Source organism: Rhineura floridana, chromosome 9, assembly GCF_030035675.1.
Source record: "Rhineura floridana isolate rRhiFlo1 chromosome 9, rRhiFlo1.hap2, whole genome shotgun sequence".
NCBI lineage: Eukaryota > Metazoa > Chordata > Lepidosauria > Squamata > Rhineuridae > Rhineura > Rhineura floridana.
In genome coordinates this window covers 106,526,908-106,549,468 of record NC_084488.1, presented here as the reverse complement: position 1 = coordinate 106,549,468, position 22,561 = coordinate 106,526,908, and the positions used below count along the sequence as shown (strand labels likewise).

At 40.9% G+C, this 22,561-nt stretch overlaps 1 protein-coding gene and 1 long non-coding RNA gene across 7 annotated transcripts in view; one reads left to right on the top strand and one right to left on the bottom strand.

Moving 5' to 3' along the window:
- AFF1 (ALF transcription elongation factor 1) overlaps positions 1-22,561 on the top strand; it is a 193,800-nt gene that overhangs the window by 141,344 nt on the left and 29,895 nt on the right. For 5 of the 6 annotated variants that reach the window (XM_061583084.1, XM_061583085.1, XM_061583082.1 and 2 more), the window contains 4 exons: positions 12,117-12,168; positions 12,300-12,337; positions 13,698-13,857; positions 17,641-18,582. In XM_061583084.1, the coding sequence (XP_061439068.1) occupies positions 12,117-12,168; positions 12,300-12,337; positions 13,698-13,857; positions 17,641-18,582 (1,192 nt within the window). The remainder of the gene's footprint in view (positions 1-12,116; positions 12,169-12,299; positions 12,338-13,697; positions 13,858-17,640; positions 18,583-22,561) is intronic. The other variant, XM_061583083.1, reaches the window with a different exon arrangement.
- On the bottom strand, positions 10,992-13,555 carry LOC133363753 (uncharacterized). The gene is made up of 3 exons (XR_009757753.1): positions 13,496-13,555; positions 12,261-12,362; positions 10,992-11,114 (listed from the first exon to the last, which is right to left on the bottom strand). It is a non-coding gene; the product is annotated as an uncharacterized LOC133363753 (long non-coding RNA).

Genomic DNA, 22,561 nt, shown 5'->3' with positions numbered 1-22,561 from the left:
TGTGTGAACAGATGCTGATCATAACAGTTTTCATAAAACTGTGATCATAAACAGAGCCCAAGTTTTGTATTTGAAACTGAAGAGTTACCACAGTGCAAATATAATGCAGCACATCCCTATTCAAGCAGCTCTGTTGACCATTCTGTGTAAACTGTACTTGGGTGGGTTGAGCTCTTTACTAATTAGACAGCTTTTAAACCACTCTTATCTGAAGCCCAGAATCTATCAGCACTGTCATCTGATTGGGCTAACCTTGCAGAAGAATTTCATTATTCAACAATGCTTCTGGGGGGGGGGGAATTACCTTAATTGGACTAATCAATCAACTGCTGCTTTAGTGTTAACTAATGTTAACAATTAAAAGAAGAGGCATTTGTCGCTGAGAACAAGTCAGATAACATTTTACACACCTGTGTTTTTACAAAGGTATTCCTTCCATGTTAAACTGCATGTACTTTGTTACCTGTGAAAAGTATACATGTATCTGTTATTCCACATGTACCTGTAACATGAAGTTATGGTTGTCCGAGGCTTTCCAACATGCTTTAAAGTCACTTTAAGTTGACAGTGACTTCAGCGCACATATTGTGCAGGAGGCATACAAGATTGATCAGCAAAACTTTCAGAAATACTTCCTTATTGTAATCTCTTTTGCCTGCATAATTCAGGGTTGTGTTTTTTTCAGTGTTAAAATTACAAGCATCAGGTGTGTAAAATCATACTATATATCTTTTTTTTTTTTTACAATAATTTTTATTCAGATTTTCATAAAACATACAAAACAAAACCATAAAACATTCAAAGACAAAAAACAAAATCAAAAATAGTTAGACAAAAAAAAAATAAAAAGTAAAATATTGACTTCCCATTTGTCACAGATCAAATCAGTTATAGGTCTACAATGTATAACAATCCTGTCTCTTAAATCATATTATAAAATCACTTTCCTCCAGTAGTTATCTTACTTAATCATCAAATCTCATAAACATTACTTTATTCTTTCCACAAAAAGTCAAAGAGAGGTTTCAATTCTTTAAGAAATATATCTATCAATTTTTCTCCAGAAAAGCATGTCGATTAATCCATCTCATTAATAATTATAATAATCTTATTGTCATAACCATAGTCAAAATAAACATTTCGATTAATCCATCTCATCAGAATCTGTTAGGTTCAATAATTTCAATAGCCATTATTCTATTATCCCTATTAGTTCCATCTTCCATCTTCCATCTTCAATAGTCTTGTTAAGTCCAGTAATTTCAGTGTCCAATCTTCCATTATCAGTATTCCGTAATAATCTTGCTGTCATAACCATAGAAATATTAACTTCCCATTTGTCACAGATCAAATCAGTTATAGGTCTACAATGTATAACAATCCTGTCTCTTAAATCATATTATAAAATCACTTTCCTCCAGTAGTTATCTTACTTAATCATCAAATCTCATAAACATTACTTTATTCTTTCCACAAAAAGTCAAAGAGAGGTTTCAATTCTTTAAGAAATATATCTATCAATTTTTCTCCAGATAAGCATGTCGATTAATCCATCTCATTAATAATTATAATAATCTTATTGTCATAACCATAGTCAAAATAAACATTTCGATTAATCCATCTCATCAGAATCTGTTAGGTTCAATAATTTCAATAGCCATTATTCTATTATCCCTATTAGTTCCATCTTCCATCTTCCATCTTCAATAGTCTTGTTAACTCCAGTAATTTCAGTGTCCAATCTTTCATTATCAGTATTCCGTAATAATCTTGCTGTCATAACCATAGTCATATAGTAAGAGTCTAATGGGAATTCCCTCTATCCCAAATATTTTCTTGCCATCCATTCTGAATAGGTTGCTGGAATACTGCAGTAAAATCATATCTCTGTTCTTTTTTACAAAATGTACTGGCTCATCTCTTGAAAGTTTTTCCCTTGTCACATGGCTGCAGTTAATTCCATAGGTTTTCTCTATATTAGGCTCCATCACATCATTCCAGTCCAGAAGATTGTCCATGCCATTGATAACTTTATCTCTAATATCTTCATTAATTTCTTCAGAGATAACATTGAATTCCAAACAGTAGATTTTATTTCTAAAATCCATAAATTCCAAATCTTTTTCCTGTTCCACGTTTGTTCCAGGCTCCAGGGTCTCCTCTCTCACAGGGACCCCTATTTCTTTAAACTCCTGGATCATTTTGCACAATTCAATTTTCAGCTCCTTACAACCCTGTCGCAGGGTTCGTTTCGTTATCTCAATCTCATCCATTATTTTCTGAAACCTAGTTACTTCCCGATTCTCAGCCACTTTCTTGATTGCCATTTTAAAAGAAAAATATAAGAGAACCACTTCTTATTTCAGCAACAATTGGGTTAATACTCCAAACTTGATGACATCACAGTATAAACAGAGCAGCCAGCCTTATCTCACTATGCTTAGGAAAACAAAATGTAGTTCCCAGGATCGAAACAATTAATGGCGTCGTCAGGAAACAGATTCGTCAAAATAAAATAAACCAAAAAGAGAGTAGTCTCAGACAATATAATATTCTTCAGAATAGAAATCAGGAATAGAAATCTCTCTTCTGTGTATATCTTTAGAATGCAAATCCAGGACAGCTTTTTGCAACAAAAACAGAGATAAGCTGTTAATTAGTGCATAGCAGAGAAGAGTTATAGCTCACCGAAAAGATGTCCAAAGCCGATCAATCTGGCAAATCTCCTTTTACTGCAACAGTTTAAGTCAAATAAAAAAATATAGAAAGAAGGGTGCTTGCCTGTTAGTCCGTTCTCTCTCTAAAGAAAAGATGAACGTGTCGCTTTATCAGATAGAGCTTGTTGAAAATCCGTCCTTCTTTGTCGGCTGGACTTCGTCTCATAAATCAATGAAATCTAGTCCTCCCAACAAAAATAGGCTTTGAGGTTAATCTCTTCGTTTCTCCCTGCCCGGGAGAAGTTTCATCAGTCAAAAAAAAAAAGTTTTGACTGATTTATATCTGAATAAGCTTCTTTTGCGGCGGGAGCCCGTCCCAAAAGCAGGCACAGGCTAAGTCACCCTTCCCGGAAGTCCTAAAATCATACTATATATCATAGATGTATGAGCAGTAAAACTCCTTTTAAGTCAACATGGAATTGAAGTTATTTGCAAGCATGATTTTTGTCCCTTCTGCCTTTTTCTTACCCCCAAGGACCCTCTTAAATCCATATAATTAATGACAGATTGGTTTTAGAGGAATATGAAACCTCCAGGACTAAAGCCAATCTCTTTATAGCTAGGGATGAAGGTAGATTATTCCATATCAGTTCACCGCAGAATTGCTTGCTCCTTCTTCTGACTCATCGGCCTCTGTCCCCTGCCAGAATCAGAATAGTGGGACAAGAACCCCAGGAGGGTTCTGCTCTGGTATATAACAGCTCCGGCGTTTTGTTTGAGCTGCAATTATGCCTCAACATGGAACATAGTCCTTGGATGCTGCTGTGTTTTATCAGGTGGCTGGTTAATACCCATCTTACAGTAGCAGCCAATCCTGAAAAACATTCTCCCTTTCCTTGCCAAGGAAAACTTTTTATGACCAATTAATGAGAATGTCTTATTACTCCTTAAAAATGTGGAAGAAATGATGGCTTCCCAAAGACTAGAATATAAACAGAATAAGCGTCATTTGGACCAGGGACTTAATTAAGTTGGTTTCTTGGGTTTATTTATTTATTTTAATTAGTGAGCTCAGGTCTATGTGTTGCTCTATACAATGGCACTCTTTCTTCTCGTTTTTTCTTTTAAACTGCACGTGACTGTCTGAAACTCCAGCCACCTTGAGTTGCTCACGTTACAGAGTGTAGCCAACTGAAAACAAGCAGCATTTGTGCTTAATTAGAGGCTGAAATCCCTCTACATCTGTGAGCCCAAATTAAGCATGCAGCTTTACAGAGCAAATGTGGATTTCCCAGAGGGCCTTTCATTCTTGAGTTCGGCCCTTAAGTTTAGCACCTGGCTTCACTGGAATGGAAGCAGGGTTTGTTGTTTACAAGAGCAGGTGGCAACTTCATTTTCCCTAACTGAGGGTACTTAGAAGAGACTAGCTTGTTCATTCAATTAGCATGTTCCTGTTTGGCAAGTGACAGTTTGAGGAGCAATTTCTTGTGTGTGTGTGTGTATATGTGTGCATGCACACACACACACACACACACTTCCCTTTAAATAATAGATTTCCAAAGATAACTTTTTTCTTCCATTCCTGCAAACTTAAAAATGCAGTGTGCCCAATGTGTTTTTTTTTTTAGTTTCTTGGTTGTTTTTCTGATGTTATCTCAGGACAATGGATCTAAAAATTATATGCTCAGTACATTCCAAAAGTTCAAGACTAAAAACTGAAAATCTTTGAAAAGATTATGGACTATGATGCAGTCAAAGGTAATTGCTTTGAACTTGCATCAATTTTGGTGGCAGAGGTAAGCATGTTGATGATTTCAAAATGTTTAACTTTGTATGTACTGAACTGTTTGTCTATTTAAAAAGAAAACACCAAGTAATAAAATTTAGCCTTTCCCCTTAATCAAAGCACTTAAGGTTTTATTAAAATCCTTGCCTGGGAAATGTTCTTTTCTTGTATCCAGGTAGAGTAATGACTCATTTTTGAAGCTTTAATTGTCCTTCCTGGGAACAATCTGTCAGTTGCAAGGTTCTTGCTATATTATTAATAGCTTATCTTGAAACTATTAATAATATGCCAACAGAGACAATTTGTGTCTGTCTATCTTTTGGGGAAGAAGCCCTTTGTAAGATAATGGAAAAATAAATGGTGTTATCTTTGGATGTAGTCTTCACAATTTCCCCACATAATGCCATTTTCTTTTGCAGGATTTATTTTGAGCTCAAATGCCTACTGTTTGTTTTGTAAGAGCAGATGACTTGTTCCTTGGTTTGGGTGGTAACCATTTCATGATACCGCCCCACCCCTAATAAGGGCAAAGTCAAACGTGTAGTTTCCTATGCATTAGTGTCCTTAGGCTCTGGTCTGCCCACAGTCATAGGAAGCTGCCTTATAACCAGTCAGACACTTGGTTCATCTAGCTTAGTATTGTCTACACTGACTGGCAGTGGATCTCCAGGGTTTCAGACAGTGGTCTTTCCCAGCCCCCTACTTGGAGATGCCGAGGGTTGAACTTGCGTGCAAGGCAGATGCTCTGTCACTGAGCTACAACTCTTCCCCAAAGTTATGTGGAAGAAGTAGCCTGTGAACCAAATGTGCATGCAGAGGCAGCTATGTGAAATTGTTGTCATAGTACAATTAAGATTACCAACTTGGAGCTACTGTGTAGGTGTACTGTGCGTTACACAGAATGATGTTATAAAAGTCTGCATTGTACCACTCAAAAGTGAAGGCAATATATTTGAATGTTCTCCCACACAGAAAAAGTTCCCTGCAAGTAGTAAACTAGCATATCATGAAATAGGCTACATGGAAGCTTTCCTTCTGATGTGCTAGGTTGATAATGCAACATGTGCAGGACTTTGCACACAGAGGACAGTGGTATAGTCCAAAATTCTACCACCTCATTCTGCATATTGTTCAGATTTTAGCTCACAGCAGTCCTGGGAATTGCAGCAGTTATGCCTAATTTGGGGTATGGTGTGAGGACATACAATGCAGCCCCCTTACTGAAGCTAAGCAAAGGTCTGGGTCTGATCAATGCCTGAATGGGAGACCACAAATATGCTAAATAAAATAATCACTGAAAGCACCTGCATGCCAGGCATTCTTTGTGACACTGTCTAGCTGCAGTGAGCTGCTACCAACATGATTTTTGACCCCTGGTTTGAGAATTTAGTAAAGAAAAATAACCATTGTTTTCTTGAACACTGCTTTAAACTACCACAAAAAGACATACAGGTGAAAGAATCATGCCACAGTTTTTTTGGACCAGGAAAAACCCTGAGGCATCCAAAATTCACTAGTTTGCTTTTGGCCTTTCATTGTAGGTTTCTGGAATTGTCCTGTGGGCCTGTGCTCTTAACTTTTTGACAGCTGTGTGCTTCCTGTTGTGTAATTTTGTTTAAACCGGCACAGAAGAGCCGGGAAGAAAGGGGACATTCATGTGGAGAACATTATTATTTGCCCTCTGTAAGAATCTGTAGGATTGCCCTCCAGGGTTTGTGGTTATGCTGATATAATCCCTTGATAGACCTCCTCCTTTACATAATAGGATCCATTGTACACCACAATGCCGAAGGACCAAACTTCATTAGGATGTGTTTACATTAACTGAGGCTTAACAAGGGACTGATTTCACTGACAGCAGCTGTACTTGAGTACCCTGACAGTGCTGCCAAATTGTTTGGCCCCATATGATTCTAGTGGGGCACAGTGAGCTTTGTAATATTGGTTTATTTTAATACAGGGTGATTCATGAAAGATACTATTGGAGGTCACTGATTCATTTGTTATGTGCCTTCAAGTAGATTACGACTTAAGGAGACCCTATGAACCAGTGACCTCCAAGAGCATTGTCGTGAACTGCCCTGTTCAGATCTTGTAAGTTCAGTTCTGTGGCTTCCTTTATGGAATCAATCCATCTCTTGTTTGGCCTTCCTCTTTTTCTACTCCCTTCTGTTTTTCCCAGCGTTATTGTCTTTTCTAGTGAATCATGTCTTCTCATGATGTGTCCAAAGTATGATAACCTCAGTTTCATCATTTTAGCCTCTAGTGACAGTTCTGGTTTAATTTGTTCTAACACTCAATTATTTGTCTTTTTCGCAGTCCATGGTATGCACAAACCTCTCCTCCAACACCACATTTTAAATGAGTTTATTTTTGTCTTATCCACTTTTTTCACTGTCCAACTTTCACATCCATACATAGAGATCGGGAATACCATGGTCTGAATGATCCTGACTTTGGTGTTCAGTGATACATCTTTGCATTTGAGAACCTTTTCTAGTTCTCTCATAGCTGCCCTCCCCAGTCCTAGCCTTCTTCTGGTTTCTTGACTATTGTCTCCACTGATTCATAGGGTCGCCATAAGTCGTAATCGAAGGCACATAACAACAACAAAGCTGTAGTACTACAGTTAATTGTAGGTACTAGAGATCATACCACAAACACACGTTGGGTAATGGAATGGACCAAGGAATTTCAGAAGAAAATCACCTGGTGCTTTATAGATTACAGCAAAGCCTTTGATTGTGTAGATCATGAAAAACTATGGAATTGTTTTAAAAAATGGGGGTGCCACAGCATCTGCTTGTCCTGATGCACAACCTGTACTCTGGACAAGAGGCTACTGTAAGGACAGAATATGGAGAAACCGATTGGTTCCCAATAGAAAAGGGTGTGAGACAGGAGTGTATTTTATCACCCTATTTGTTTAATCTGTATGCAGAACATTGGAAAGGGTGTGAGACAGAGAGTGGAATTGGACTAAGATGAAGGAGCTGTGAAAACTGGAGGGAGAAATATCAATAATTTAAGATATGCAGACGATACCATACTACTAGCAGAAACCAGTAATGATTTGAAATGAATGCTGTTGAAAGTTAAAGAGGAAAGCACAAAAGCAGGACTACAGCTGAATGTCAGGAAGACTAAAGTAATAACAGAAGATTTAAGTAAATTTAAAGTTGGCATTGAGGACATTGAACTTGTCAAGGATTATTAATACCTTGGCACAGTCATTAACCAAAATGGAAACAATAGTCAAATTAGAAGAAGGCTAGGATTGGGGAGGGCAACTATCAAATGCAAAGATGTATCACTGAACACCAAAGTCAGGATCATTCAGACCATGGTATTCCCAATTTCTATGTATGGATATGAAAGTTGGACAGTGAAAAAAGCGGATAAGAGAAAAATCAACTCATTTGAACTATGGTTTTGGAGGAGAGCTTTGTGCATACCATGGACCGCGAAAAAGACAAATAATTGCGTGTTAGAACAATTTAAACCAGAACTATCACTAGAAGCTAAAATGATGAAACTGAGGTTACCTTAATTTGAACACGCAAGGAGAAGACGTGATTCACTAGAAAATACAATAATGCTGGGAAAAACAGAAGGGAGTAGAAAAAGAAGGCCAAACGAGATGGATTGATTCCATCAAGGAAGCCACGGACCTGAACTTACAAGATCTGAACAGGGTGGTTTATGACAGATGCTACTGGAGGTCATTGATTCATAGGGTCGCCATAAGTCGTAATCAACTTGAAGGCACATAACAACAGCTGTAGTAACTTCCTGGCTTATTTTCCTATGTTGGGTAGATACAACAATCTGAGAACCAGCAAGTGTGGCAGAGTGACTAAGAAATAAAAGCTGTGAAGCCAAATCTCTGGTTCAGGTCTTTTCCCTGTTATGGGCTTCAATAGGTGGCCTTAAACAGAGACTTTGTTTCATTGGTAGAGTCCTTGCACTTCCTGAAAAAGGTCTCTGGTTCAGTCCCCAGCATCTTCAGCCTGGGCTGGGTAAGACTTCCATCTGAAACTTTGGAGAAACACTGCCAGTCAGTGCAGACAGTACTGAGCTAGATGGCCTGACTTTTTTTAATAAGGCAGCTTCATATATCCTTGGTAACCCCATCTCTCACCTGCCCTCAATCTCATCATTCTCTTTTAATATTGAACTGCAAAGCTACATTCCTATTAGTTTTAAAGCAAAAGGGGGTCACCCCAAAATAAAGTAGTGGTTTCTCAATGCTTAGGAGAGTGGGACTCCTTAGGTACATAGAGCTGTATTTTTGTAAACTAAAAGAAAAAAAATGTTTTAATATCCCCACCCAACTTAAAAAAGGGGGGGGCTGTGAGCTTCCAGGGAATCATAGAATAGTAAAGTTGGAAGGGGCCTATAAGGCCATCGAGTCCAACCCTCTGCTGAATGCAGGAATCCAAATCAAAGAAATAAGGGATATTAAGGTGCTAGTTGAGGGTTACAGTGCAAATTCTTAAGGGTTGTGTGGGATGCATACTCTTCTCCCTTCTTGTATGATTCAGGATGTTTCAGGAGGAAGAAAAATAAAAACATCTTTTCCCCCTAAAGCCAACTCCTCCCCCCGCTATGTACCCAACCAACTGAAAATGTGCTCTTTTCCCCATCCCTCCTGAAACTCCCCATAAGGCCTGAAGAGAACTATAAGGCACCTCCTTCAGGGTGGCTGGAGCTCTGAACAGGGTGGGGAATACACTGCAACATTTTGTTGCGGGTCCTACTTTTTCTGATGATAATACTGACATAATTTACAGGTTTTCAGGAAGGGCCATAAAAATACATGGAGTGCTTTGAACACTTGAAGCGAGTTGTTAGCTATTGATTAACAGAACTTGGCTTCCCTGAGCCAAGAATGGGCTCTTAGCGGGTTTTTCCTCAACAAAGTTTCTAGCTGTGCTTTCCTAGGGCCACACGAATGTTACACTTGATGCTTGGTGTGCAGTTATATTTCTGAGTTTTCTTTAATTCTAGTTATGGGGTGATTGTTATCAGAGTTGCATTGGTAGAGAAGGCTTTAAACCCGTTTCTCCCCAGCTGCTGTGAGGATGAAAATGCCCTCCACTCAGGCATGGCTATAAGGGTTTGAGAAAAAAACTTCCCATTGACACTAATGGAAATGTTTTATCTAAACATTGTAGCCAGCCCCCACACCTGTAACTGATTAAAGAAAGACGAGAGGCAGCTGCATGCTGCACATTCAGCATAATACGTAGTTTGGCCCTTAGTGATAGGAACATGAAAAAGCTGCCTTCTACCAAGGCAGGCCATTGCTCTTCAGGTTGTCAAACTGGAGTTTTTCCCAGCCTTATCTAGAGATGCCAAGGCTTGAACCTGGGAACCTTTGCATGCAAAGCATATGCTTTACCACTGAGCTATGGCCCCTTCCCCTGAAGGACAGGGAACCAAGGTTTACATGTCTTGTGCAGGGGAAACGATCAAAGGAAAACATCCTAATGATGATGATAAGAAACCTTATTTCTTGTATTCCCTCTTCCTGCATTATGCATAATATCAATTTGCTTTTATTGTTTTCAGGTATTTATATCTCACTTTCACCTGGGTTGCAAAGAAGCGGAAACATTTAATGATAATTAAATAGACTGTCTTACCATCTTATCAGGAGGTCTGTTCTGCACAACATAGGAAACAGACCTTTAGTGTAGTGGAACCTTCCCTTTGGAATTCCCTCCCCTTAAATATGAGGCAGGCGCCATCTCTGTTGTCTTTTCGGCACCTACTGAAGACCTTCCTCTTTCAACAAGCCTTTTAAGTTGAGACCTTATCCCAGTCTGCATCTGTGCTGGAATTGCTTTTTAATATGTTCAAAATGTTTTTTAAAAAAACAGATGCTTTTAAACCTTTTTTTAAAAGATGTTTTTAAACCTTTTTTAAATGTGTTTTTAGTGTTTTTGTTTGCCGCCCTGGGCTCCTACTGGGAAGAAGGGTGGGATATAAATAAAAAAATAATAGTAATTAAATGTTTTTAGAAAACACTAACAAATGCAGCAGCAGATTAAAAGGCAGTAATGACCTAGTAACTAAAAATCTATAAAATCAGCAGTCCAAATGGAGAGGTACAGGGGACTGGTTATCATGAGGGCCATGACATGCCTTTTGAGGGTAGGGCAAGGATACATACTGATATTTAACAGGAAAGGTACAGTTTTAATTCCATAGCATTTTATTTGTGTGGTCTGTTTTAGCACACCAGATACCTGATATACATAGGCTAGAAACCTCCCTGATATGCTAGCTTTCCATCTGAAGGGATTTTTGTTTTTGTATGGAGGAGCATCCAGTCACATGGGCCCCACCTGCAGTGTGACGTGATACAGGCCAGAAACAGGTTTACCTTCTCATCTGCCATTTGTGAAAGCTGGGCCACACAGAGAGAAAGAGATGCTGGATGTTCATCTGAGAGTGCCAGTTGGCAAGTTGTAAAAAATTAGATCTTACCTGGCTAACAATCCTGTTCCTGCTGTGGTTTCATTTGGATTTGGTTATCCATCACTTCTTCCTCTTGGCTCTTGGGAGCATTGTTTGTTTGGTATCAAGTAGCTGCCAGGCTCCATCCCTAAAGTGGTTGTATTTCAATGTCTGAGAAATAGCTGGATGTACTTTCTGAGTAAAATCTGCAATACATAAATAAAAGAAGTACTTGCCATTATTAACTCCATTTGGGGACCAGAAGGATAGTAGTTAAGAGCAAAAAACCTTTGTGTTTTTCACTATCAGAAAAAGCAAAAAAATTAAATTTAAATTAAAAAATCATTTTAAGGTGATATGCTTCTGTGTGCGCAGCAGAACTTCCTCTCCTGTCCCCTCCAGGCCCCTTCATGCCTTCAAAAACAGCTCTGTTGAGTTGGGGGACCCTGTGGAGCAGAATTGGGGGCATGCGGGGAAGTTCCATTCCAGGTTGGATATAACCTTGAATATTTCTATCAGTACAGAATTAATTTATTATTTTTATTTGTAAATCAAATATTGGGGTGTTATACAGCAGTATAAAAAACATAAAAAACCATCATGAGAATAGCACATCCTCATGAAATCATTTGTTGCCTCTTCTCCTTCAGTCATCACTTCTGCCACTAGGTGGTTCTTCTGTTCTTGAGTTAGTGGGTTTACGAAACAAGGCTCTCAAGAGAACACTTGATTTCAGTTCACAGCCAATTTTAAGTAGATCATTGCTTTGGACAAAAGAAGGGTCCTATTCTGACAGATAGACAGTTGTTCGTGTATTTAGGTACACTTTTCAGAACACTGTACATGGGAGCTTGCATCAATAGTCTGCCTTTGTGGCAGTGGCTATTAGCTTTCATAAGCAGAGATTCCAGCGACCATTAACCCCTCTTGTTTTGGAGAGGATATGGTTCACCTTCGCCTTTTTATAGTACAAAAATGAAACCTGTGCTTATTTTCAAAGAAAAAATACTGTGAAGAGACAAAGTTGAGCTCAGAGAAAGGCGTTCAGAAAATTTCAGAAGACTTTCCATGCCAAGCAATATGTTCCGTGCAGATGAATCAAAATAAACTTGAGAGCATTCCCTCTGAATAATCTTGTCATTTCCAAAGAGAGTTTGAGAGGCCTATTCCAAGCATTAAGCTACATTTATATCCTCTTTCTCTTTCAGAACACTACATGAAGATCTTGAGATCAGCGATAGTGATGATGACCAAGTCAGTGTGTGTATATAAAACTATAAATTCTGCAAATACACAGAAAACCTTTTAAAATTGTCATGGCCTGTTTTCCTTTCTGAGCTATTTAAACTAACCTTTCTCCTTCCTTTTTTTCGTTTTTGTTGCATACTTAGGTTTCTGATAAGCCATCTTCCTCATCCACTCCTCCAAGGTACGGTTTCTTTGGCAAGAGATACCTGCAATAACAGAGAAGGGCAGAGGAGGGGGGAGAATATGACATAGTTGTTTTATATATTTAAACAGAAATTCTTGTGCAAGCAGCTCGGGTGGGTGAGAGGATAAGAGGAGAGCGAGTGAGACTAGCTAAACTTCACTGATAACTTGCAAGGCTCATTTGATGGTAGCATAAATTAGCACAAACTTGGGGGAAATGTTGCATGGGGTTGTTTGAAGTTTAGTGCATTGAACTTTAGAACAGGAAAGTGATAAGAATGTAAGAACATAAGAAAAGTCCTGCTGGATCAGGCCAAAGTCCCATCTACTCCAACATCCTGCTCTCTCAGTGGCCAACAAAAAGTTGTGGGGATCTGGCAAGAACCTTAATGTGATTCCCAGCAATTGGTATTCAGAGGCATATTGCCTCCCACAATGGAGGTAGATGTATTGTGGAGTGACTGATCAAGATTCAGAGGGTATTCTCAACATCTAGTTCACCAGTGTGATTATGAAGATAAAATGGGATAGCCTTGGGGTTGCCCCTGTTAGCTCCATGGAGTAGAATATAAAATGTAAAACAGTCTTAAAAACATGAAACCATCAAGATTAAAAGCTGCAGAAATAAAGTGGACTAAGAAATAAGAAAAAGGATACCCATGCAAATAGAGCATATGTAATAGCTTGCAAACTGCTCCTGTAGAAGCTTCTGCTTCTGCTTTTCATTTATTATGAAAAGTCCAAAAACTGCATTTTATTTATTTATTTATTTATTACATTTCTACCCCGCCTTTCTTTTCATGATTGAAACCCACGGCGGCTTACATATGGTTCCCAGGCAGTCTCCTATCCAGGCACTGGCCAGACCTGACCCTGCTTAGCTTCAGCAGGGAGTATTAGGTTTTCTCCAGGAATATTGTATATTTTGGCCATTAGATGAAATGTGTTTAATCTTCTCTGCTTTGCTGGCAGTTGTATCACCCAATTAGCCTCTCTCAAAACCTTTTATGAAGCCCACTTGTCCTCCTAACAAATGAGGTGTTGGTACTCATATCTTGATAAAAGTGTCGTGGGTGCCAGCGCAAAATAGCTGCCTTGGCAGCAGGGAAGGAGGGAACGGTGCCCTATACCAGTGGGTAGCATCACAAATACATACCTATACAAGATTCTGCACTCCTGCATTTTCATCCTTCGGGTGGAGTGATCACCACCCCCAGTGAGCAGTGGTAGAACATTTTAAAATGACGCTGGTTAGGCTTTTATCTCCCCCTGGTGATGCTTTGCTTCTGGAGGAAGTCTGAGTGCAGAAAGATGATCCTTCCCCACTTCTAATTTTATCTCATGGTATTGACTTGCAGTGCCCCACAATCACAGCCTGAGAGTGTGGCATTGGCACATTCCAGCAGTCCAGAGTCTGGGAGCACAAGCGACTCGGACACTTCCTCTGACTCTGAGAGTGAGAGCAGCTCCAGCGAAAGCGAAGCAAACGATCCCCCAACGAGAGCATCCACACCTGAGGTACTGCTGTGTCCCATGTTTTCTCAAGTGTGTGAACTGTACAATGTGGCTAGCCAAGAGAAATCTCCCTCTTGAGCTTTTTTTAGACAAATAAGTAATTGTTCTATCAGGGGAATGTTGTCAATCTCTTCTACCGTGTTATTAGCCCCTTTGCACTTTCCCAGTGTCATGCCCTGTGCATTTGAACTGGTCACATAACAGTGTGGAGTATTCCCCTGTGCACATAACAGCATCAACACACAGAATTTTAACCACCACCTGAAAGCCCGTCTTAACCGCTTCCTTCAGGCCATGAGGCCAGAAATATTTATTTAATTTATAAAAATATTTGTATGCTGCTATATCTTAAAAACGTTATTAAAGCTGTTCACAGCAGCTGTACACATATACTGTAGAAACCACAGAAACATTTAAAATTGGACATCATCAACTATTACGGAGAGATGTTTTCTTAATTGCCTGCATAAGCCTGGTGGCATAGAAAGTTTTTCAACAGATGTTTAAAGATTAACACAGAAGGTGCCTACTGAATTTCCATTGGCAGGCAGAGCATTCCATAGGGTTGGACTGAAGATGGTAAATATTCAAACAGTGGCACAGTAAATGAAAGTAAAACAGACAAAACCCTAATTCAAAGCATTTAATACAGGGATTGCCAACCTTCTTGGGCCAGGGGCACATTTCAAATTTTGAGAGAGTACTGAGGGCACCAGTCACAAAATGGCTGCCAAAACAACATGGCTGTTGTGGGGAGCATGGCATTACACAACATGGCTGGATATGAGCTCCTGCACAGCAGGAGATATATCTAAACCTCTTTGCAAACTTTTCACATTTTGCGTTTGCCATTGGGGGGGGCAGGTTCATTTAATATCCACCTGCACTTACTGTGTAATAGTATTTGCAGAAAATAACTTCTAGGGAGTATCTAGTCATAGACAATTAGATCTACTACAGGAGACATGCATCCAGGGGGGAAAAGGAAAGAAGAACCAACAACGCAGATTCCAAGGACTACTAGAAAATAAGATGGAAACAGGAAAAGTGCACCAAAGGGGAGGGAAAACAGGATTCCTATTGCCTGGTGTCCAATTAACTCAGTTATCAGTCAGAGTTCTGACTTTACTCATTAGCTAAAAATACTGACCGGTGGGAGCAGCCAGACTGGTTCATGTCACAGAAATTGCTTAGAAGGTTCCTGTACATTTTGCTTCATAGCTTTCTTTCTAGGAGGGCTAGAGACTTACTTTTTTTAAAAATGAAAGCTCAGAGTCTGTGCACATGCCTGAGAGCACCATTGGTGGCTTTCACGGGCATCTGTGGGCATGAGGTTGGTGACCCCAGATCTAATATGTTCAGTTTGTATTTATTAATTAATTTTATTACAATCTTTTCATTAAAAACAATTCCAAGGTGCTTGTCAGTCATCCCAATGATTTTCCCCCAACTTCCAGTATACCATGCAACAGACTGTATCCAGTGGTTGTACAAGCAGAAGGCAGCTTGCACAACCAATCTTTTTCTTTAGCCCTCTGTACCCCCCGAAAACCCTTTCTACAGAGCTGGGGGACTCTTCTGATTGTGTGGGGCTGTGTACAGGGCTACAACATGTGAAACAATCATGCGAAATTGGGTGCAGAGATCTTGTTCCAGCAAGTGCTTTGGATACAGCCTTTGGCTGCAGGTTGTTGCCTGGAATAATGGAAGGTGGGGAAAAGTTTTTGCTTCTTACTGAACAGTTGAGTCAAATGCTGCCTGCGGATATCTGCCCGCCATTTCTCCCTGTAAGTAGAAAGGACAGAAGCTTTAAAAAAAACTTTTTTTAATGAAATTTACAAATTCAGGGGAGGGTCCTAAATATTCCTGAGTAGACCAGCCCTTCTCCCCTATATGTTGTATCAACATTTCCTGCTTTACACGGATGAAGTTAGTCGGATGTAGCTTATCATGTAGATTGCTTAATTTTTCTCAGTGTTGTCACTCTTTGAAGTAGCATTGATAAAAATGCTCAATGTGCATGGTAAGCTGATACCTGTGAATTGTATGTGTGATGGCATCTGCCATATGGAGCAATTCTAAAGCGTCCTTCGAATAGAAACCATAACGCCCATTGGCCCTTGGAGACAAATCAAAGAAGGGAAATACATCTGAACAAGGATGAAATTTTGATCTGTGTTTAGTTGCTTGAGATAGGACCTTCCTTGCAGTTAAAATCTATTTTGAAATTTTAGCCTAACCTGTTCACTTTTTGTATTTTAATTGTTTGCTTATGTACGTGCAACTTAAAAAAAAAACTGACAGAAAATACAGAGCTCTGTCAGGAATCTGTTTGGAACATTCAGGTCTCTAGCAAGGATTCTTTTCCCTGGAATGTGGCTGGACTCCCTGTGGTTTCACTTGGCTTGGTTCCTTGAGTTCGGGAGGCCTCCACTGACTTAACTGGGAAGCCAAAGCAGGAAAAAACACCACAGTTTCATAATCAAGAGCAGGAGTGTTTTGAAATTGCTTCAGGAGCAAAAATATGTTTTCTGCGTCATTGATATAACGTTAGGCTTAATGGCATTTTGCATAAACCTTGGAATGATGAAAAACCACCTCAGATCCCCACTCGTGTCTCCTGGGTGTAAAGGGCCAGCTAAAGATCACCCCCAGAGTGAGTGGCTCAGGGGTTACGTGCCCTGCCACCTGTGCAGCCGTGGGCAAGCTGCATAGTCCCAAGGAGCCCAGTTGCCCCCCAGCTGGCAGTTGCTCGCAAGGAAGGGGCTGGCCTGGGCAGCTGTGGCAAGCTGAGCAGGCCCTAGCCAGCTGGGGAGGACTAGCCTCAGAGGGAGGCAATGGTAAACTCCCTCTGAATACCACGTACCATGAAATCCCTATTCATAGGGTCGCCATAAGTCGGGATCGACTTGAAGGCAGTCCATTTCCATTTTTCACTCACTGGTATGGAGTACTGGCACCTCTTTTTTGGTTCCCTGTGGCAACCATTTTGTGCTGGCACCCAGAACACTTTTATCAAGGCATGAGTACTGGCGCCTCATTTTTTTACTAAAAAAATGAGGGGGGGAGAGGGGGGAAGAGAGAGAGAGAGAATTTTAAATTGTTATATATCACATTTTATTTTTGTCAAGTCATGTTGAGACTTTATTGTATGAAGTGACTGATAGAATGTATTATTTATTTTATCTTTCTCCTTACATTTCTTACATTTGTCTTGCCCGGGGGCCACATGGCAGTGGTAGGCAGGGCCAAGTGGGCAAAGCAATGAATGTGACCGTATACAATAGGCTACTTTCCAGCCACACAAAATTCAGAGGTTTCTACATGCATGTGCGTGCACACAGACATACAAAACCCTTTCCATCCTGGCAAGCAGGAGACTTGAGGATGCGGAGTATTGCAGGTGAGGAGATTGGCCTGGGGATAGTCCCCATGACCAGAGAGAGAAGTGGGCTTGGAGGGCTGCATTTAGCCCCTGAAGCTGCAGTAAGAGAAGTGCAGGTGTTCTGGGAGACAATTCCAAACATATGAGGCCACAAGAAAGAAAAGGTGGAGTCTTCTGAGGTAGCAAGAGACCTTTCAGTGGTGGAGCTGGAGGAGTGAAGCCCTTTGTCTGGTTCTGTGCTTACATGAGGGCATGTTTGTAGACAGAGCCACTATTACTTGTCCTTCAACCCTTGCTCAGTTCGAAATATAGACCAGAGCCCTGAAGGTTATGGTAGAGGTGAAAACCTTTTGATGGACTCTTGGGCACCTAATCATTCTTTCTTTTCTTTTTCGCCATAGCCGGATCCACAGACATCTAATAGATGGCAGCTGAACAACTGGCTGGTAAAGGTGAACCAGCCAGTGTCTCCTACCGAGAATTTCCTTGATGATGACCATAGCAGGGGCAGTCTCCAGGAGAGCAAAGGGCAAGGGAAAACTTTCAACAGCAATGACAGCAGCAAAAGGGAATGCCCGCAGCCGACGGATGGTCACTCCAAAACCGCCAGCAAAGGACCTTGGCCATCTCAAGAGGTACACCTTCCTACCAAGCGGAACTACCAGAAGTCTCCGGCGCACACAGAGGAGCCCCACTTCCACCAGGTTGTGGGCAGTAAGCAACCCAGGAAATCCAGCAGAGTCACAGTACCAGAGGAACCGAAGAGAGGCCTGACGGTCGAGAGTGAGCCTCCTGGCTTTTATGGGGCGAAGGACCAGTCTTCCAAAGACAAGCCCAAAGTGAAAACGAAAGGGAGGCTGAAGTCTGGCGATAAGAAGGAAGCAAACCTGGCAGTGCCAGAGCCCTCTGAGAAGAAAAAGCACAAGAGTTTGCACCAGACCACTGTTAAATTGTTCTCGGACCGGGATGCTGTAAAAGACAATGTGGTTGGCAGCACGCTGGAGCAGTCGCCTCTCAGTCCCTTAAGCCAGAGCCCTCGGGTTCCTGCCACCAGCAGAACTAGCAGCACTAAACCAGCTGTTGTGGTAAGGGAGGACATTCATAAGGACAAGTTCCTCTTGCCTTTCAGGGATAAGAAGTTGCTGTCGCCCTTGAGGGATAGCGCCATCTCTCCACCGCTTGTGGTAAAAATTGAGCTCACTCTCCTCTCGCGGGTCCCACAGCCACCTGGGAAGGGGGTCTGCTCCAAAAGACTGGAGGTCAGAGAGAGCCACAGCATGAAAAAGCAGGAGACAGAGAAGAGGAGCACAGATACGCCAAGCAAGTCTGTCAAAAAGAGGAAGGTAGGTGAGAGAGAAGGAGACTTTCCTCTTCTCCCAGGCATTTTAGCATGTGTTTTTAAATTGCTTTTTAAAAATGTGTTTTAAAATTTGTATGTTTGTTTTTAATGTGTTTAATTGTTGTAAACTGCCCGGAGAGCTTTGGCTATGGGGCAGCATACAAATGCAATAAATAAATAAATAAAGTGGTAGAACTACCGAAGAGGCCCCCTCTGCTGATCTTAACACTCAAGAGGGTCTATAGGGAAGGAGGCAGTCTCTCAGATATTTGGAACCTACTATGTGAATACATTTGGTGCAACGTCACCACCACTAACCACATGTACATAGATGGGGTTTGCACTGGCTGTGACTATTCAGAGATCTTGAGGTCATGGTAGATAGCTCTGTGAAAATGACAACTCAACTCAGTGTATAGAGGCGGAGAAAATGGCAAATTCCATGCCAGAGATTTTCAGGAAAGGGATAAAAAAAAACTAGACCCAGAGTTAGCATCAGGCATCCTGAGGCGTCCAGCTGGCTGCATCTGTGCGCTCCTATTTTAATTTTCCACAGTGTCCCAGAGTGGCAGTAGCCTGGTTCGCATGTCACATTAAACTACTATTTAAAACAAACTGGTTTACTGTGAACAAGGAGTGTGCTGGTGCACAATGCTCAAAAGTTCCTGCAGCACTGCTCCTCCACTCCTGATGCTGCCACACCACTGCATGCAAACTACAAGGTTTGTTCTTGGCTGTGGGAACTTCAAAGGAGCGTGCACCAGCATGCACATTAAACCATAGTTTGTTTTTTACTGTGGTTTAATGTGACATGTGAACTGGGCAGCTGTGTCATGTACTCTGGAGCATTGCGGCTCCCAGCCACTCTTAAATGCTGCTGCCACTACTGACAATAAGCCCAAATGAGCTTACTTCTGCTGTAGTTGGTGGGTAGGATTTCTACCAGGGAGCACTTTGCCCAGAGCCCTGTCAGGCCTGGAGCTTGCTTTTGCCAGTATCATAATGCCTTTCTCTCATTTTGGACTGCCTGTACAGTTCTGGTTGATCCATTGCAAAAACGTTATGGCAGAGAGGCAGAAAAGGGCAACCAAAGTTCTCATGGGGTTGAAACACTTTGCAAATGAAGTAAAACATTTGTGCTTTCTAACATCAATGGTACAGCTATCAATGGTACATCAATGACCAGCTATATGCTTTGCATACTGAAAATCCCAGATTCAGTCCCTTGCATCTTGTGTTACAGGGAGCTCAGGTAACAAATACAGGCCAGATGGAGCAGACAGTCCTGGGGCTAGATGGTATGAGAACAGTTTTTATGTGCTGGTGACATGATAAGAGGTTTATGATATTACTAAAAATGGATATCTTTATCCCTCATAATACTAGGACTCACAGTTATCCAGTGAACTCAGAGAATAGCTTTACTAGAGATAAATGTGTGTACTTCTGCACACAACAGTTAAGCCAGAGTTTCAGCATTACAAAGAAACTGGAGGAAGAATCAATATTACAGAGAAACTGGAGGAAGGCCTTGCAGATCTTCTTTCCCTTGAGCTGCTGCAGTCTCCCAAACATAACTCAGTAGATCTTGGCTAGGGGAAAACTCATGAAGTTCAGAAGGCATTTGGGGCTAGTAGATTTGTAGGCAGGGTCTACGTCACATATTTTACAAAAAAAAGGTGAAGATGCTAAAGCAGAAAATGAGAGAGTTGTGTGAACCATCTCTTGCCGTCTGTTACAGTTATCTTGTAATCTGCTAGCATCTCCCAAGAACCACATCCAACTTTAATGTTTATGGATTCGGATCTTGAGTTACAAGTCTTACGATACGAGTTGTTGTCATTTTGGGATTATTGGAAGTAAGCAAATTTCATTCTAGAGTAGGTCTGGACAACTTTGATCCACCAACTTGACCAGCAGTGTACTGAGACCTATGAAGTGCTTGTAATCCTCTTCCGTTTTTCAATAAAGGGGAACATTTCAAGCCCCTCATGGACTTTGTGGGTCACAAGCTGGACAGGACACCAAAGGCTTATAGGCTTATTAAGGCATTGAGGAAACTTCTGAAGTGGTGCCTATTGAGGACAAGATGGAAGATTGGCATGCCAATAAAAAGGGACATACAAAGAAGGCCTTGGTGTTTTTCAGATAGTTCCACAATCCGTTATACTGCAATACCCTAACAATAGTGTGCAGGCTTTCAGGTTCTCCAGAGCTCTTCATCAGGCTAGATGGTAAACAAAGGCTAGGGAGAGAAGTTGGCTGGTGCTAAAGCTATGAGTTTGCACACTGTTTTGTGCCATTTTGGTTGGGCTACTAAAAGGTTTACCCTAATATGGATTTTAAAACTTTTCACGTCAGCCAATCTTTATTGTTATGATGCAGTCCTGCTCCCTGGATGTGAGAGGTTGGTTAATCAGTAAAGACTATCGAGGATAAGAGATCAAATCAGTGTGCTATGGCACTGCTCAATTAAAGGGCAACATTTTACCTTTTGTGTAAATGCTGATTTCTTGCTTTTAAAGAAATATAGAGAGATGAATAATATATTTTGGTTGGGTAGCTGAGTTCTTTGTTTGGAAGTTAACAAGCTGCAAGCAACTCAACTATTCTCAACTGCTCAATACCAATATACTATTTGGTAGAATCAAGAAAAATGTTTAACACAAAAAGTAAATGTCCATGAGTTAATGAATTTTTAAATAAAATGGTTGACGTAATGATCTGGTTTGAATGCTTGCTAAAAATAGGAGTCACTTAGTAGTTGCTGTAATAATAGTTTCTTGGCCTTATGCGACTCCAGGGTTTACTTGCTTTGCGTTTTGTAGGATATTCTCTTTGAACTTACCCTTTGCCCTGGTTCAGAGGTTGGTATCTTTCTCTTGGGAGTATGCATGTATAAAAGTTGTCTGTGTCTCTTCTCCTCCATTCCTCTCATATCTAATTCCCGTTAAAATGACTTTGAGGGATCCATGTGAGTTAAACTCTCTGATATGTGTTTTGTGTTGCAGTCTCTCTGGCATATAATTAATACACACCAGAAATGTTATATGCAAGGGTAGGTTTACAGAGAGGTTTATTTGAATTGTCACAGGTCAGAAAAACACTTTATACACTACTGCATTTGGTCTTGATGAGGTATGGATTTCTCTTAGCTTTGATCCCCTCAGTAAATCAATTGGTTCCTCCCCACATTAAGAAAGATGAATGGGAATTCCTGTCCTGACCTTGGAGGTTAGAGGTTGGTAAAGTAGCAAGGCCTAGCCATGGTAATATTTGAACCCAGGATGTCATACCACTGTTCAGTAGTTAATGGGCAACATTTGCAAGGGGGGAGCAATATGAGGTCAGTCATGTTCATCTCTATAGATATACTCTCTAGTAAGCAATTAATTCTCTCTCCCCCTCCCCTGGAGCCATATTTTCAACTGACGGGCCAACAACCTTGGCATCATCCATTGATTCTCTACCACACAAGTTTGATGAGTCTTTTATCCTCCTCAGCAGCACTCTGAACAGCAGTGGGGACTTTGGGAAGACCCTCCTTTTAGGCCCCTCAGCTGTTTTTCAGCCTTTCCCTTGGCTTGTGCATGGAACTGAGCAGCTGAAGAGAAGGCAAGGCCCTTGCCAGAGCCTTTCTTACTCTTCAGACAGCAGCAAAAGGTGTCAGAAGCACCCTTTCCCTGAGTAGGGATGTGGACAGGATTCCTGGAGAATCAAGGGCCACTACTTGTTCCCTTGAACCTTGCCCATCCTGGTTAATCAAATCTGCCAGAGGGGGAGTGGCTGACTGGTTGGAATATTTAATTAACACCTCCCTAAGGGAAGGTTCTATGCCAACATTGTTGAAGGAGGCTGTGATAAGACCTTTGTTTAAAAAAGCCTTCATTAGACCCTGCTGATCTTAACAACTTCTGCCCAGTCTCTAATCTCCCCTTACTGGGCAAGGTGATTGAAAGGGTAGTGGCTGCTCAGCTCTAAGT